This window comes from Dysidea avara, chromosome 1 (genome assembly GCF_963678975.1).
Source record: "Dysidea avara chromosome 1, odDysAvar1.4, whole genome shotgun sequence".
In the NCBI taxonomy this organism is placed as follows: Eukaryota; Metazoa; Porifera; class Demospongiae; order Dictyoceratida; family Dysideidae; genus Dysidea; species Dysidea avara.
Genome location: NC_089272.1, coordinates 41,935,355 through 41,951,388, shown reverse-complemented (window position 1 = coordinate 41,951,388; position 16,034 = coordinate 41,935,355). Strand labels below are relative to the sequence as shown.

At 38.7% G+C, this 16,034-nt stretch overlaps 1 protein-coding gene and 1 long non-coding RNA gene across 11 annotated transcripts in view; one reads left to right on the top strand and one right to left on the bottom strand.

The window, feature by feature from the left end:
• The window catches only part of LOC136264701 (uncharacterized), a 60,971-nt gene extending 45,140 nt beyond the window's left edge, over positions 1-15,831 (bottom strand). For 4 of the 8 annotated variants that reach the window (XR_010705293.1, XR_010705287.1, XR_010705288.1 and 1 more), the window contains exons 1-5: positions 15,727-15,830; positions 5,454-5,609; positions 5,178-5,374; positions 710-846; positions 415-612 (exon numbers count right to left, since the gene is read on the bottom strand). This is a non-coding gene — a long non-coding RNA (uncharacterized lncRNA). Of the gene's footprint in view, positions 1-414; positions 613-709; positions 847-5,177; positions 5,375-5,453; positions 5,610-9,967; positions 10,041-15,726 lie in introns of all 8 variants that reach the window. The other 4 variants (XR_010705292.1, XR_010705290.1, XR_010705291.1 and 1 more) reach the window with 3 other exon arrangements.
• LOC136264674 (uncharacterized) lies at positions 5,456-11,210 on the top strand. Of its 3 annotated transcripts, none has more exons than XR_010705274.1 (4): positions 5,456-5,659; positions 7,423-7,623; positions 10,768-10,855; positions 10,925-11,210. XR_010705274.1 is itself a non-coding variant. In XM_066059454.1 (4 exons), exons 1-4 carry the CDS (start codon positions 5,515-5,517, stop codon positions 11,011-11,013), a joined length of 504 nt encoding a protein of 167 aa, XP_065915526.1. In that variant the 5' UTR covers positions 5,456-5,514; the 3' UTR covers positions 11,014-11,210. The 3 variants fall into 3 exon arrangements, 1 of the variants encoding a protein (XP_065915526.1); XR_010705272.1 differs by having other exon boundaries at positions 5,456-5,673; XM_066059454.1 differs by having other exon boundaries at positions 5,456-5,673; positions 10,801-10,855.
• Positions 15,832-16,034: the final 203 nt, after the last annotated feature.

Here is a 16,034-nt window from a genome sequence, read left to right as displayed (position 1 = left end):
ATCATACCTCTTGCAGCACGGGGAAAAGAGTGCAGCTTTAATTCTATTGTATGCTACCAAAACCCAGACTAGGGTCTGGTTACACAGAAATAACTAAATTTTGTAAAACCACTATATACATGTACAGCACATTCAACATTCACAACTGTAACTGGCGTGTTAACCACCACAGAGGGGTTTATTAAGAGTGGGTTTATTTATTTATTATTAAATGTGTATTTACATATGTAGGTGTGCATATACACAGGTACGAATGGTATACACAAATGACTGAGTGAACACTTCAAAACACACACACACACAATCATACAAACACACACACATACACACACAACACACGCACAATAATAAAGCAATGTATGTAAGCTAAGTCTCCACGATGTAACATACACCAATAAAAAACCGGACACTCACAAGTTCTCCTTGGTCTCCATCTTCAACGTCATCTCTATCATCACCAGGTTCCAGAGGGGTAGCCGGCAGTTCCAGTGAGTCCTGATGCTCCCTTCCCTCCAGGCAAGCCAGCTGGGCCTGGGAGCCCTCAGTTCCCTTCCGTGAATTGTTTCATAAACAATTCTTATAGCATTTCCGACCAAATGATCATGGGCTTCCCTAATGATGTGAAATTACAAATAATTTTGCTCTTAATGAAGAATCAGAAACAAAGGCAACATGACACACACTATACAAACAATAAAAGATGACTCACTTGTGCTCCAGTAGCACCAGTTGGTTCAAGGTTGCCATCCTCACCCTGAGTATGACTAAAACAGGATTAATGACTTACTGGAGACATACATTAGGGCCAGGGTCTATGCCACTCTCTCCAACTTCACCAAGTAAACCCTATAAAATTTAAAAAACTAACAAACATACATACAAGTACATACATACATACATACAAACAAGAAATTTTAAAGCTAAAGCTTCATGGGAACTATTAAAAAAATATTGAGTTGTAAATTCACCAAAAATCAAAGCGAAACAAAGTCAAACTATCTATGACATTGTCACCCAACCAACACCTTCATCATTGTCCTGGTTGCTTAGGCTATTATCATGCTTTAGATGGGTGAATTAGTTTATACCTTCTTCAGTAGGTAAATCTAAAGTTGACCATTTTAGAGAGGTGGTCTTACCATAGAGGTGGTAGTTAAGACAGGTTCCACTGTAGTCCAAAACACTCCAACATAAAAGTTAAGTATCTCAGCATCTAAGTATCTTTATAAGTATATATGACCAAATTTTACAAAAACGTCGATCTACACACACAACCTTGAAGTTGACTTTTCACCATAAATGGATAGCCACATCAATACACTACACTTTTGCACCACAGCCAAGTCAATACTTTGCCAAGGCTGCTTTCTCGAGTGGATTTGTACGGGCGTGTGTGAGCTACTGGGAGCACACTGGCACCTTGGAATGGCACTAGGCAGCTGGAGCACGGAGCTACAGACGTGGACTGTCTTGAGAAGCTGTCCAGACATTTTCTAAGTGTATTTCCTTCACTTTGAACGGTGCTGGTGGAAATGGTGGCCCTATAATAAGGCTGGACACTCCATATAACCCGCTCGGCCATTTTCTCTTCATATATCAATTGCCCTCCCACCACCGCCACCACCACCCTAGGTAATGTACATGTGATATAGATACCGTGGTGAAAAAGGTTCCTCAAAATCATGGTTATGTCAATAACTAGCCTACTGCTGACTAAAGTGTGTTAAATAGCATACACTACTGGACAATAAATCCATGCTGTTACCATGGAAATCCCATGATCCTCATGAAATACCCATGGAAGTTGTACTTGGTATTTTTCACGGGTAATGAAATACCTATGAAATGCACAGAGCAAAATAATGTACCCACGAACAACCCATGAACAAGTGAGTTTTCATGGGTTTGTATGTATGCACAACCCATGAAAAGCCTGTGAAATCTCACCTATGAAAAACCTGTGGAAAGCCAATGAATATTATTCATAGGTTTTCAACAGGTTGTTCATGGCTGTGATTCACAGATTTTCATGGTATACAAACCCATGAAAACTCACTCGTTCATGGGTTGTTCGTGGGTACATTATTTTACTCCAGCATTTCATGGGTATTTCATTACCCATGAAAAAAAAACCAACTGCAGCTTTCATGCGTACTTCATAGGATCATGGGAATTTCATGGTAATAGCATGGATCATTGTCCAGTAGTGATAGGTGGCTGCATTCACGGTGAAAATTTCAAACTCGTAACTTTTGGCCTTCTCAAGCTATACTCGATTAAAATCTTTAAAACCATGTATCTCGCAATCTATTCTTGTGCGTAGATCGACAGTTTTCTCAAATTCAGTCACATATAAGTATCTAAGTATCTTTGAAAATTTCCACCATACCTATTATGAACCCACTATCGTGGTTCATGACATTCAGCTAAAGGCTAGTGTATATGATTTATGTAAGAAAGTGTTTCCATTGCATAGTTAATATGTGCACGGCTGAACATTACTTACTTTTAAGGACACATGTTTGCATGCATGTGTAATGGTCGTGTGCATAAGCATGCATAGGATATTGTAGCACGAACGTGTTCCTTAAAGTGTCTTCAAAAGACTTACAATTTCTCTTAATCCCTTAGTTGATAGCAATGTATTCTCAACAGGTCAAGGACAATCCTTCCTGAAGATGAACAAACGATGCTGCTAGCTGTAACACTTTGTGTTGGGTGTATACAGTGTGTGTGTGTGTAGAAGCTGTATGCGTGAGTATTTGTGTGTGCTTGTGCATGTACAAAGAGGGAATTGACATACACATTATACTAGATAAATTAAAAATATGGTTATTTAAAAAGGTAAATAGGCAGTGGCGTAGCTACCATTGAGGCAACCAAAGTAGCTGCCTTGGTAAAAATGCTTAACAGCAGGCTGAGCAGGCCTGAGTTTTGACACTCCGGATTTTCTACTTAAACGTTACTAGACAGCATTGCTGTACCCCAGTAGCTGAAAAGTGGTCCAGCACCATCAAGGTACCATAGGCTCCAGCCCTGATAAGTATTACAGCCATACATTCTATTTTGTGTGGTTTGAATTTGTAAAAGATCGAGATACTCTAATAGAACAGTCATCGAAATATACTCTAATAGAGCATTCAATACACTATTCCCATTACACTGCTTGATCATTTACATTTATGTCTATTGTCTTTACATTACTTTTTAACTGCATGGCATTACATTGAGCTAATTGATTGTGCATTAGCTGTCACAATAAAAAAAAAAGCTTTCTCCACATTCCATTTCAAAGTAAAATTTCCTTGAGGGGGAGCATTCCCCCAGACTCCCTAGCTCGACATGCTTAACACATGCAGTTGAACATCACAAGAATTATCTCTGACTTAAACATCACATCAGATCAATAAAAAGTAGTGTGCATGACTATGACCTCCATTACAGTTCATGGATGGCCTGACTGTTCAAAATATCTCCGGAGTAAGTTGTGTTGCATGTAATTAAACTACTCTTATGATTGAAGCATGGTATACTATAGCATTAACTATGCTGGAGCATCACTTATGACATGTAGAAAAACGTCCAGAGTCTTCTGAAACAGTTTCCTCCATCCAACCAAATAGTCAACCTGCAAATGCTGTACCACCCATACTTGAAAAGTATTTGTGAATCAGTTGAGTCAGAAGCAGACCCTCAATTTGGTCAACGTATAAACTTTGTATCGGTAAAAATTTTTCCTGGCTACGCCACTGATAGGGATTGCTTGAAAAAGCAACAAAACAAGAAGGGATCACTGAAAAAAGTGATCCTCTTTTGACTTTACTCTACCTTGGTAGCTATATGGCTATTAATTCATAACACAATAAGTAAAACATTATGTTTAATATTTTTCTGTTCTGCCAAGTCAAACTATGGATTTGTGGCTTACTTTGCAACCCCAGCATCCCTTCATGTTTTGTTACTTTTTTCAGCGATCCCTTCTTGTTTTGTTACTTTTTTCAGCGATCCCAATTTACCTTATTAAAATGCCATCTTTTAATTTATCTATTTTGTTTACTTTTTTAAAATCCATTATTAAAAAAAAATTCGTATGTAGTTTTAGTTAGACTCAACTGTCATACCTCTGGCATGAACAACATGGATTGAGGTGCAATCTCACACACATGCAAGTTTTGAATTTCATGCATAGTTCAAATGTATAAAATTGTGATTTTGAACACACAATATTATAAGGTGTTCATAATTAACATAGCAGTTAATGTTTATGCACTTTTCAATATTATCCTCCACCTCCTCCTTCCCGGGAAATAGTGGGGGAGGGGTGGGGATTTGACTTTTCCGAATATCAAATCCCCGGACATGACAGGTGGTCAAATCCCCACATAAGTATTTTTAAAACCGGTTATTCTTGCAGGAAGCAACAACCTGACATTTTTGAACAGTTAAATATCCCACTAGTGGGGCAAATTTTAAGTTCAAATTCGATCAAATCCCCCACTAATTTTAAGTTCAAATTGGATCAAATCCCCATTAATCCTCCGTGTACACCCGGGAAGGGGGTAGTGGGGCGTAATATTGATAGGTGCAATAAGGTCTTTAACTCATTGTGGCTTCCTCTAAAAACCAGCATCATTATGATTCAACAAACCACTGAGCAGTAGTGAATATAGAGTGACTTCCCTATCGGGGTTTAGAAGTTAAAAGTGTTTAAGAACTACTAGCGTCATGCCCTGTTCCTGGTATAAGCAACAAGGTTAAAGTTTTCAACAAAGTAACAACTACAAATATAAATAAGACCTGCTTTAAAAAATAATCACATCATCAAGGGCATGGCCAGGGGGGTTCTTACGGTTTGGACCAATCTCCCTTTTTGTGGCAGAATTTTTAAAATCGCACCACACTATTACTCACAGTTCTGGAGTTCTCCAGGGCTATACCTACTGGCTTGGCCTTACACTATTGAGAGTCCCAATTCTAGCAACTTCTTTACTCTGCACTATTATATATCACATCGTGCCCAAGCTGATCTTTTGAGTCACAAGGACCTTGACATGGCACTTACTGGAGCTATGATGGCATTGACCAACAACAGAGAGCACATCACAGATGGTGGATACACAGTTGAAGAAAGACAAAGGGCACACACAACATACATGCATAATGGCCGTAAAGTGTGCCTTAGATTCCTTCACGGGATCAGCAAGGAGAGACTGCTGGCATTAAAATCACTACATCACCGATATTCGATGGCTTGAGCATTCATGTACTGGGAAGTTACCACACAATGTCACTCCATATGAGGTCTTCCAGCATATAGTCCGTTTTATCAGCGATTACCCTGAAGAAAATGGCATCCTTCTTCCTGCACGGATTCCTGGATACAAGCAGGATGATATTAAGATATTGTCATCAAGCATAAGCAAAAAGATAACACTGTAGAGTTGATGACTTACTTTATTTTTAATTTTCTAACTCCAGAACACCCTTTATGATGAATCGTGTATAGTCAGTGGCATGTTATCAGTCGGTCTATCAACATTTTGCAGATACTGGAAGACATGTCTGCCTCATATCATCATAGGGAAGCCAATGTCTGACCTGTGCTGGACCTGTCACCAAAATAGTGCAATGATTACAAGATCAATGAATCGATGTGAAGGTGAAAAATCACAGGTAGTCTGTTAGTATACACTTGCTATGGGGGCAGAAAGTGATATCGATCAGAGCACTGCAATGCATGCTGGCCTTCATGTAACTCAATTCCAAAGATTATTGTACCTAGTTTGTTCATCACTGTAGATTAGCATAAGTATGATATGCCTTCTTAAATGGCAACTAACCACAAACATATATAGGTCAGTCCCTTGCACATGATTGAAGGACATTGTTTGCATTCCTAATATGGTTTGTGGCAGTCCTAGTTTGAGAACAAAATTGTTTGTTCAGTTTAAGAAGCCATACGAGACTTTTACTAACTTTCTTGTTTATTAAAATTAGAGATGTACCAATACCACCTTTACCGATACTTCCGATATCAATATTTTTAGCAAATAATTCGCCAACACCGACACTAATATTAAACACTGAAGCCTAGACAGCATTTAATCTAGGGTTGTTAGGCAGGATAACCCCCTAACAGGAAGCAATCAGTACTTAATAAAATGACATGATTGCCAGCAAGTTGCTCAACTTGATCTCAAAAAATTATACTGGCTGTGAACTTAACTTTGTGATCACTTGAATTAAGATCTCATCTTTACACAGAAAGGGAGGATAACTCCAGATTGAGTCAACCCCAAAACAAACTAATCCTCGAATAAACACTGAGCCTAGACAAGCTTTATCACCATTTAAAAGTCAGACTCCTACAAATTAACATCTGTGCTTTGCCTTTACACATTGTATATTACTGCAAACTCCATAAAACTTGCTTCTTTCTGAGGAATAGCTGCACTGGCATTTTTAAAAGGAATTCATGAGTTCTAATTTATTAGAATACACACGAAACCAATGTAGTAGGTTAAACACATAATTATTTGCTACTTTGTTAGCCCAGCCAACTTATTCCCTACTGGAAACGTAGTCAGGGATGGTTGAAGATACAGTACATGAGATGAGTGTCCTCTGGTGGTATCGACAGCTTTGTATTGCCGATACCAATCTGTTCCAATACATTGGTATTGACTAGGGCTCTTAGTTTCAATTAATTTATAAATCAATTAGCCATCAATTATCAAAACAACTATTGGCAGGAATGTTTCTAGAAAATAATTTCAGGGGAGGCAAAACAGGTCTTTCAAAATTATGGGTAGGAGGAAGGGGGGGGGGGGGGATTTAAATGATGTTGGGGCACTTTTTCAACTGACATGTAGATCATAGCTTACGAGTACAATACAAGTATAAATACACTCTAATTGCTTGTAAAATTGCATGGCCATTAGACATAGAGATGTACTATCATAGTGTGTGAAGCAAACATGTATGGCGAGACGTATAACACAATGGGACTGAGGTATTGACTGGAAAAGTGCAGAAGAATGAAAACTGATCAAAAATTTTTACCACCTTATCAACACCTCACATTCCTATAGGGTGATATCACAACTTGTCTATTGGAAGTGTATCATACCTCTTGCAGCACGGGAAAAGAGTGGGTGTGCTAGAATATTATGTGTGGCTATTGTGTATATCAGCAGAAAATCTGGTAGTGCTTATGCCTAGAGTTTCTATACAATTTTAATGTAGTAGGTACTGTACAATGGCTACTCTTTTACTATTGGTTTCTAAAGGTAGGTCCCCATGCTCCACATAATGTACTATTATGTTTCATAATACATGACCTAAGCATGGAAGTGCAATATTTTTATTTGAGAATGATAACTACTGTACTTATAACAGGTCAAGTTAAATTTTTATGTGTAGGCCATCAAAACTGCTGAAAGACATCTCAAGATAGTTAAGGAGGAGTGTGACTATTACAAGAAACAATGCAAGGACAGCAGAACCAAAATAAAGGCATTATTGATGGATGGAGAAGAATACAGACCAACACCTGTCATCATGCAATCTCTTCCTATGTCAAGAAGCCTAACAGCTCACTACAACTTTGATATAGCCCAGCAAGTAAGGAAAACTTAATGCCGTCATATCTATGCTGAATTTGGAAGACAAATTTGGACAGGCATGTTTCATTACAATGTTTTTCATTTTTAAGGTTTGTCTTATGCATGTAAATGGTGACATCACTTAGTCTCACATGGCCAGACCACCTTTCACCTTCACAGTGCATATCGATTGAGTTCCTACTCTGAAAAAAAGGTCTGGGGAAACTCACTGTAAAAAAAAAACATCACTCGAATTTGAGTGCCACTGATTAAATTGCTTCATGCCAAATAGATGATAATATTGATGCCAACCAATATGAATAATTCTATGTGTTTGTCACTTGTTTACAATGAAATACATTGTTCCAGAGTTCTTAAATTGATTGTCCGAGAACTAGAATATAGCCAGTGACTTCCATATGCCAACAAACCGCCGTGGTCCAGTGGCTGTACCAGAGTAGAATTTGCTTTCTGGCACAAGAGAAGTGTTAAGTTGAAGAACAAGATGTTGAAGAACAAGATGATAATAGGCATTAAGTTGAAGAACAAGATGCTTTACAGGCTTTTAAGTCTTTCACAGGCTCTTCACCTTCTTAGTATTCTTCACATATTTACAATCGATAATAAGTATATGTTGGTGTGAGGTCACTGGTTACATTCCAGTGTGCATCTTACTGCATTGAGTTTTCCCACACCTTTAAAGTTGGGCACTAAGAGACTAGGTCTGCAAATACAGTGTACTGCAAGGCACACTGAATACACTTACGAAGATAATGGCATGTGTGGAAATCTATACCACTGTTTGTATTGCGCCTTGCAGTACATGGTAGTGAAGCAACCCCAACCTGCATGGAACTGCACCCTAAACATTAAGCTATAAGAGCTGGCTTTGAAAACACTCAGAAGATGAATATTGAATGTTTGTGGGCTCAGTTGTGAGTGTTTGTGGGTTCAGCTATCATCTCCTAAATTAAGTGGCCTTTGTAGGGTCGGGATCGATCGACACGCTTGAGTATGTGTGTGTGTGTGTGTGTGTGTGTGTGTGTGTGTGCAGGTGACAAGCTATTTGCTGTTGTTGGGGTTTTATGCATTGCCTAACAAAAAAATATATATCCCTTTACAATTCTGGGTTGGAGACGATAGCTGGGCAAGTCAGCATTTAATTAAAGAAAATAAAGCACTCTGTTATTATCTTTCATTCCATTGTTTAGGTTAACTAACAGTTACAAGGGCTCTATAATTTGGGATTTCCTATAGGGCTGCAGTACAGTTGCTAATGAATCTGTTAACACTGGTGCAGTCAAAGGTTAGCTTTGACTTTATGGGCTTTACCATGTGGGTTTTTCTTTTGTCATCTTTCTGGTCAGCAAATGTATAATTATACCAACATCAAATGGCTTAGATCAGCCTGTACTAACACACTCACAAGTACACTATATGTAAAAATCAGGGGAATCGTGCCTTAAGTTTGTAATGACATTTCAGGCTGCTCTTATCAATGTCACTGGGCTAACTGAGGTCGCCTACTGGCTACCTGAAAATGGACAGCTACCACCTAAAAGATTATACGCCCATGTCTAGCAGTGTGCATTTCAAGCTGCATCATAAAATTATGAACAGACCTGTTAAGTAGCTATAGCTTAATTGTCTGCTGTCAAACCGTTTTCACTACCAGAGAAACTGGCCATGGAATAAGCATGGTTATTCCATGAATTTCTAAATGACCCACGGAAATGTGCAATGGAAATCATGACAGTTTCATGGCATGGCCCATGGCAATTGCTATGAAATGCCCATGAAAAAAATGTTTATATAAACCATGAAAATTCCATTCTACGGGATAAGTAAATTTTCATGGCCCATTTACACTGTTGGTTTAGAAATTCATGAAATACCAATGCATATCCATGTCTTTGGTAGCTTTGATATTGTATAAAACACACACACACAAATCAAAATAAATAAATAAATAGCAAAGCCTTTGGCTGCCATGTTGCCACAATCATGCCTACCCAGTGACTAGCAATGGGACACCTGTGCGCTACTCAGGCACTAGAGACGGCGCTGGAAAATCTTCCTGGGGTATGACTAGTAACCCACAGAAAGCTGTACCATGCCTCACAGGTGAGGGTATGAGCACACAAAGTCCCACCTGAGCCTTCACCTGTTATGTGAGTCATGGACAGTTGGCATTTGCTTCCCCAGTAAACACCATGCAGGTACCCATTGATGTTACAGCTGCTGCTTGCCCAGTTGACACCAGGTCACAAGGCTCCTATTTAACAGCTGGGTATACTGGAGCAATGTGAGTAAAGCTTCTTGCTCAAGGAAGCAACAACATCACCAAAATAATTGGGCCTTACCCGGCATTGAAACCGAAACCTTTTGATTACTAGGCCAACGCTCTAGTCCATTTTCAGGTAGTCAGTCGGCGACCTAAGACAACATTGATAAGAGCAGTCTGAAGTGTCATTACAAACTTAAGGCATGATTCCCCTGGTTCTTACATATAGTGTACTTGTGAGTGTGTTAGTGCAGGCTGATCTAAGCCATTTGATGTTGGTATTATTATATATTTGTTGACCAGAAAGATGACAAAAGAAAAAACCCACATGGTAAAGCCCATAATGTCAAAGCTAACCTTTGACTGCACCATTGTTAACAGATTAGTTACCAACTGTACTGCAGCCCTACGGGAAATCCCAAATTATAGAGCCCTTGTAACTGTCAGTTAACCTAAACAATGGAATGAAAGTAAACAATGCAATGGTCAGATCTTTACTAAACACTAACCTAGTTATAATCTCCAATCCTGAATTGTGCAATTAAGAATTCTATAATTTGGGATTTCCTATGGGGCTGCAGTACAGTTGCTAATGAACCTGTTAAGACTGGTACAGTCTCAAAGGTTATAGCTTTCACATTACAGACTTTACATGTGGTTAAGTTTTTTTTCTCTACCTAGCATAAGATTGGCTTATTCTGCATGCACACACACACACACAAGAAGTAAACAGCACTAGGGAATCATTTCATACAACGAGTAGTGATGATGATTTTGTGTGTTTATATGTGTAACTGCATATTTGAGGTCAGTCAGATTCTGCGGTGGCTAACTGAAAGACAGATGAAAGTTTTATGTGCTGTCTATCTTTCGCTGTAGATATACAACCATTTCATAATGATGTTAACATAGATCATCACTGATGGACAATGTGTTAAAAAAATTTACACAAAGAGAAAAAGAGAAGGTGAATGATGATGACTAATTAAGAAAAATAATGTTTAATTTATTTTCTTTTTTTGTTTGCAATCTGTAGACCCATGTTGGATTCAAAGTTTATCACCAATAATGAGAGTATATCATCACTTGATGAGTCTAATAATATGGGTGGAGTTATGGCTTTGAATTTATAGCGTAATGCAGGGCAAACTTGTTTAATTGTTTTCTCATCCTGACCCATGCACATCACTTTTACCTGGCCTCCTCAAATGCTGATATTAGTCTTGTGTCCATGTATCGTGCTCAGATGCGGGCTTTCACTTTACAGCACAAGAAATGTACCTAGCAGCTCAGTAAAAGAGTATAGTGTGAATATCACTTTTAAGAAGGCATTATAGTTAACCTTTAATTTACAGTTACAGATAAATTGTTATTGTTGTGGTTTGGAGCATTTTCTTTCAAAATGAATAACAAAAATTGACCTCCCGCCAGCATCCAAATTCCATATTTTGTGGATGAAAAAAATGATCAAGTTTGCATGCCTAGCTTAAGTACTAAGCAGATTCAGGGACAACCCCAGACACTTATAACTCTAAATTTTTATGTTCAGTAATTCTTATGCATAACTATAGCATCTTGTTGCATTTGGTTGGTGATGTATTCTGAACAGTTTTGACATCAAGACACACGATAGTGTGTCGTGCGGCCCAAGAAGCCGGCGCGCCACACCGTGAGTATATTAACAGGAAGAAAGAAAACGCAATTTTCACACCTATGTAGCTCTGTGATCCCTTATCCGATTGGAACCAAATTTGCTAGAGACATGCCACCCAGTTAGGGGAGTCTACATACCAAATTTGAAGAAAATCGCTCCAGCCATTTCTGAGATACGAGCGAACAAAATTTCGTTTTAATTTCTTCGTTTTTTTCTTCTTCTTCTTCATCTTCTTCATTTCGCACACTTCGCAAAATTCGCCATAAAACACGAATGCGTGCTCGGATTGGGCTGAAATTTGGCACACTTAAAGGGCTCATTAAGGCGGATCTCCGTACCAACTTTGGTAGGAATCCGATGAACATTCACGGAGTTATGACCGATTATTTGCGTAACATAAGGTCGAAGGTCTGTCACGCCTACAGGGTAAACCCCTTGGAGGAATCAGTTGAAAATTGATATGTAGATGGAGCAACCATCGTAGGAGTGCCTTTTTGTGGTTTGAAAGGAATCGAGATAAAGACCATGGAGATATGACACAAAACCCAACCTGTGTCAAAATTACGCGATCGATTTTTATGAATAAAAAATTATTAGTTTTCGTGTCTACCAGACAAACCGCTTAGAGCAACGAGCTGAAAATCTGTATGTAGCTGGAATAATCATCATAGAAAGTTCTTGCAGTAGTACAGAAGAATCGGATTATAAATCACTGAGTTATGATTCGAAAGGCAACTACGTGCAGCAAATGCGAGATCGAGATACTCTAATAGAACAGTCACCCTAATAAAGCATTCAGTTGCATGTATAATTTACTCAGTTATATTACATTGCAAGTTATTCTGTAGGGAATTCAGCTACAAACAAGTCACCCTGTAGTCAGATCAGCTAGAAGAAGGTACCTAATAGAGAGTTCATCTACAAAGAAGCCATCATGTAGAGAGTTCAGCTCAAATAAATCACCCTGTAGAGAATTCAGCTGCAAACAAATTGCCCTGTAGAGAGATCAGCTAGAAGAAGTTACATTGTAGAGAGTTCAGCTACAAAGAAACTACCATGTACAGAGTTCAGCTGCAAACAAATTGCCCTGTAGAGAGATCAGCTAGAAGAAGTTACATTGTAGAGAGTTCAGCTACAAAGAAACTACCATGTAGAGAGTTCAGCTGCAAACAAATTGCCCTGTAGAGAATTCAGCTACAAACAAATCACCCTGTAGAAAGATCAGCTAGAAGAAGTTACCTTGTAGAGAATTCAGCTACAAACAAATCACCCTGTAGAGAGTTCAGCTAGAAACAAGTTACACTGTAGAGAGATCAGCTAGAAACAAGTCACCCTGTAGAGAGTTCAGCTAGAAGGAGTTACATTGCAGAGAGTTCAGCTACAAAGAAACTACCATGTACAGAGTTCAGCTGCAAACAAATTGCCCTGTACAGAATTCAGCTACAAACAAATCACCATGTAGAGAGTTCAGCTAGAAACAAGTTACACTGTAGAGAGATCAGCTAGAAACAAGTCACCCTGTAGAGAGTTCAGCTAGAAGGAGGTACATTGTAGAGAGTTCAGCTACAAAGAAACTACCATGTAGAGAGTTCAGCTGCAAACAAATTGCCCTGTAGAGAGATCAGCTAGAAGAAGTTACATTGTAGAGAGTTCAGCTACAAAGAAACTACCATGTAGAGAGTTCAGCTGCAAACAAATTGCCCTGTAGAGAATTCAGCTACAAACAAATCACCCTGTAGAGAGTTCAGCTAGAAACAAGTCACCCTGTAGAGAGTTCAGCTTACATTGTAGAGAGTTCAGCTACAAAGAAACTACCATGTAGAGAGTTCAGCTGCAAACAAATTGCCCTGTAGAGAATTCAGCTACAAACAAATCACCCTGTAGAGAGTTCAGCTAGAAACAAGTCACCCTGTAGAGAGTTCAGCTAGAAGTTACATTGTAGAGAGTTCAGCTACAAAGAAACTACCATGTACAGAGTTCAGCTGCAAACAAATTGCCCTGTAGAGAATTCAGCTACAAACAAATCACCCTGTAGAGAGTTCAGCTAGAAACAAGTCACCCTGTAGAGAGTTCAGCTAGAAAAAGTTACATTGTAGAGAGTTCAGCTACAAAGAAACTACCATGTAGAGAGTTCAGCTGCAAACAAATTGCCCTGTAGAAAATTCAGTTACAAACAAATCACCCTGTAGAAAGATCAGCTAGAAGAAGTTACCTTGTAGAGAATTCAGCTACGAACAAATCACCCTGTAGAGAGTTCAGCTAGAAACAAGTTACACTGTAGAGAGATCAGCTAGAAACAAGTCACCCTGTAGAGAGTTCAGCTAGAAGAAGTTACATTGTAGAGAGTTCAGCTACAAAGAAACTACGTACCATGTACAGAGTTCAGCTGCAAACAAATTGCCCTGTACAGAATTCAGCTACAAACAAATCACCCTGTAGAAAGATCAGCTAGAAAAAGTTACCTTGTAGAGAGTTCAGCTAGAAACAAATCACCCTGTAGAGAGTTCAGCTAGAAACAAGTCACCCTGTAGAGAGATCAGCTAGAAACAAGCCACCCGTAGAGAGTTCAGCTAGAAGAAGTTACATTGTAGAGAGTTCAGCAGTTTAGCTGCAAACAAATCACCCTGTAGAGAATTCAGCTACAAACAAATTACCCTGTAGAAAGATCAGCTAGAAGAAGTTACCTTGTAGAGAGTTCAGCTACAAACAAATCACCCTGTAGAGAGTTCAGCTACAAACAAGTCATCCGGTAGAGAGATCAGCTAGAAGGATCACCTTGCAGAGAGGTCAGCTACAAAGAAATCACCCTGCTTCATCTTTTCTTCTTCCTGTAATAAAGAAAAAAATTACAGGTTAAAATCCCTAAAGCCGGCCATAGGCCGCCTTTGGGGTATAAAAATACAAAAAGAAGTGAAATCTAATCCAAAACAGCCAAGCTGTAAAAAAAGAGTGCGGCCCTGAGAAAGGCTATGGTGAAAAAAGATGTGAAATCCAAGGTGGCGGCCAAGAAATGGCTGTGATGGTAGGTTAATGGTAAAAATTTTAATAACAACAATTCAGGTGAATTTGGTGCCGCTTGGTCTTGGCACAAAATTCACCTGAATTGTCGTTATTAAAATTTTTACCATTAACCTACCATCACAGCCATTTCTTGGCCGCCACCTTGGATTTCACATCTTTTTTCACCATAGCCTTTCTCAGGGCCGCACTCTTTTTTTACAGCTTGGCTGTTTTGGATTAGATAATATTATGCTTATGCTTATATATCTTTTGGATAAGAAATACTCACAACTTTGTTTACCATGCATGTAATGGGAACGTTTAGAGTGATAAAGGGGATATAAGCTAATTGCATGATGGTAAGAGATGACTGTTTTATGACAGTTTAGATTGTTCTAATACAGTATCTTGATATTGTTAATATAACTTTAAGAACATGGCTGAAGAAGTGGGCACTCCTTGTACCCTCTTCGATTTTTAAGCCCACTACCAAGTTGCTTTTGTTAACTAGCTAATGTTTGCCCACTACCAAGTTGCTTTTGTTAGCTAGCTAGCTAATGTTTTTAACATTAAATGTGACTGGGCCTGCGATAATAGGGCACGTGGGCACAAACTACACCACACCACATAACTTCCCATATCTCAGTAGTGGGATAAAATAGGTTCATTCTGTAACTTATATTGTAAAGCCAACTAAATGCTTAATAAGTGCTGAACATTTCATGGCCAAACAATAATAGAATACGAAGTTATCACACATCAAAGTTTGAAAAAGTAGGTAATTTTAATGTGCCCACATGCCCTATTTTTGCAGGCCCAGTCACATTTATGAATAGCACTGAAGGGAAGGTTGCATTTATTTATATTTCATTATTTCAGTATTAAGGCTGTACAGCACTTTGTGCTATCTTATATTGCTACCAATAACGTTTAGCTAGCCCATATAAAGGTAGGCAAGAAATTGACACATTAGTTACTTGTATGAATTCAGTTGTTACCACAATTAAAACCCTTAAACCCGCAGAACACTTTTCGGAAATGCTTGTTTACACAATATGGGCATACATGGCGACACTAGGTGGGGTAACTTAATTCTTACAGCCTACAAATACACATAGATTAAAAGTGTGTTTACTGGGCTACTTGGAGAAGGTTAAATGAACACTGTAACTACAGTGGCTTACTTGATATGAAGCGGTGAACGACGAGTCACATCTCCATGTTCCAAAATTTTTGCCACGTGTTTAATTTCGATTGTGGGTTTACTCACGTGAGTCATATATGGCCTGATGCAGAATTTCACGAAGAGTTGCTGTTGCAAAGCGATAGGATCAGCTACCATCGAGTTATCGACCATTTTATAAAGGTATGTAAAGGTTTTGCGTTTTTTCTTACAGAAAAGTTATTTTCACGGCTGGTTTTGACTTCACCATTTAGCGTTAGCGGGTAAAACTCTAGGTATCATTTTGACCCTTGCTACATCAAGAGTAGA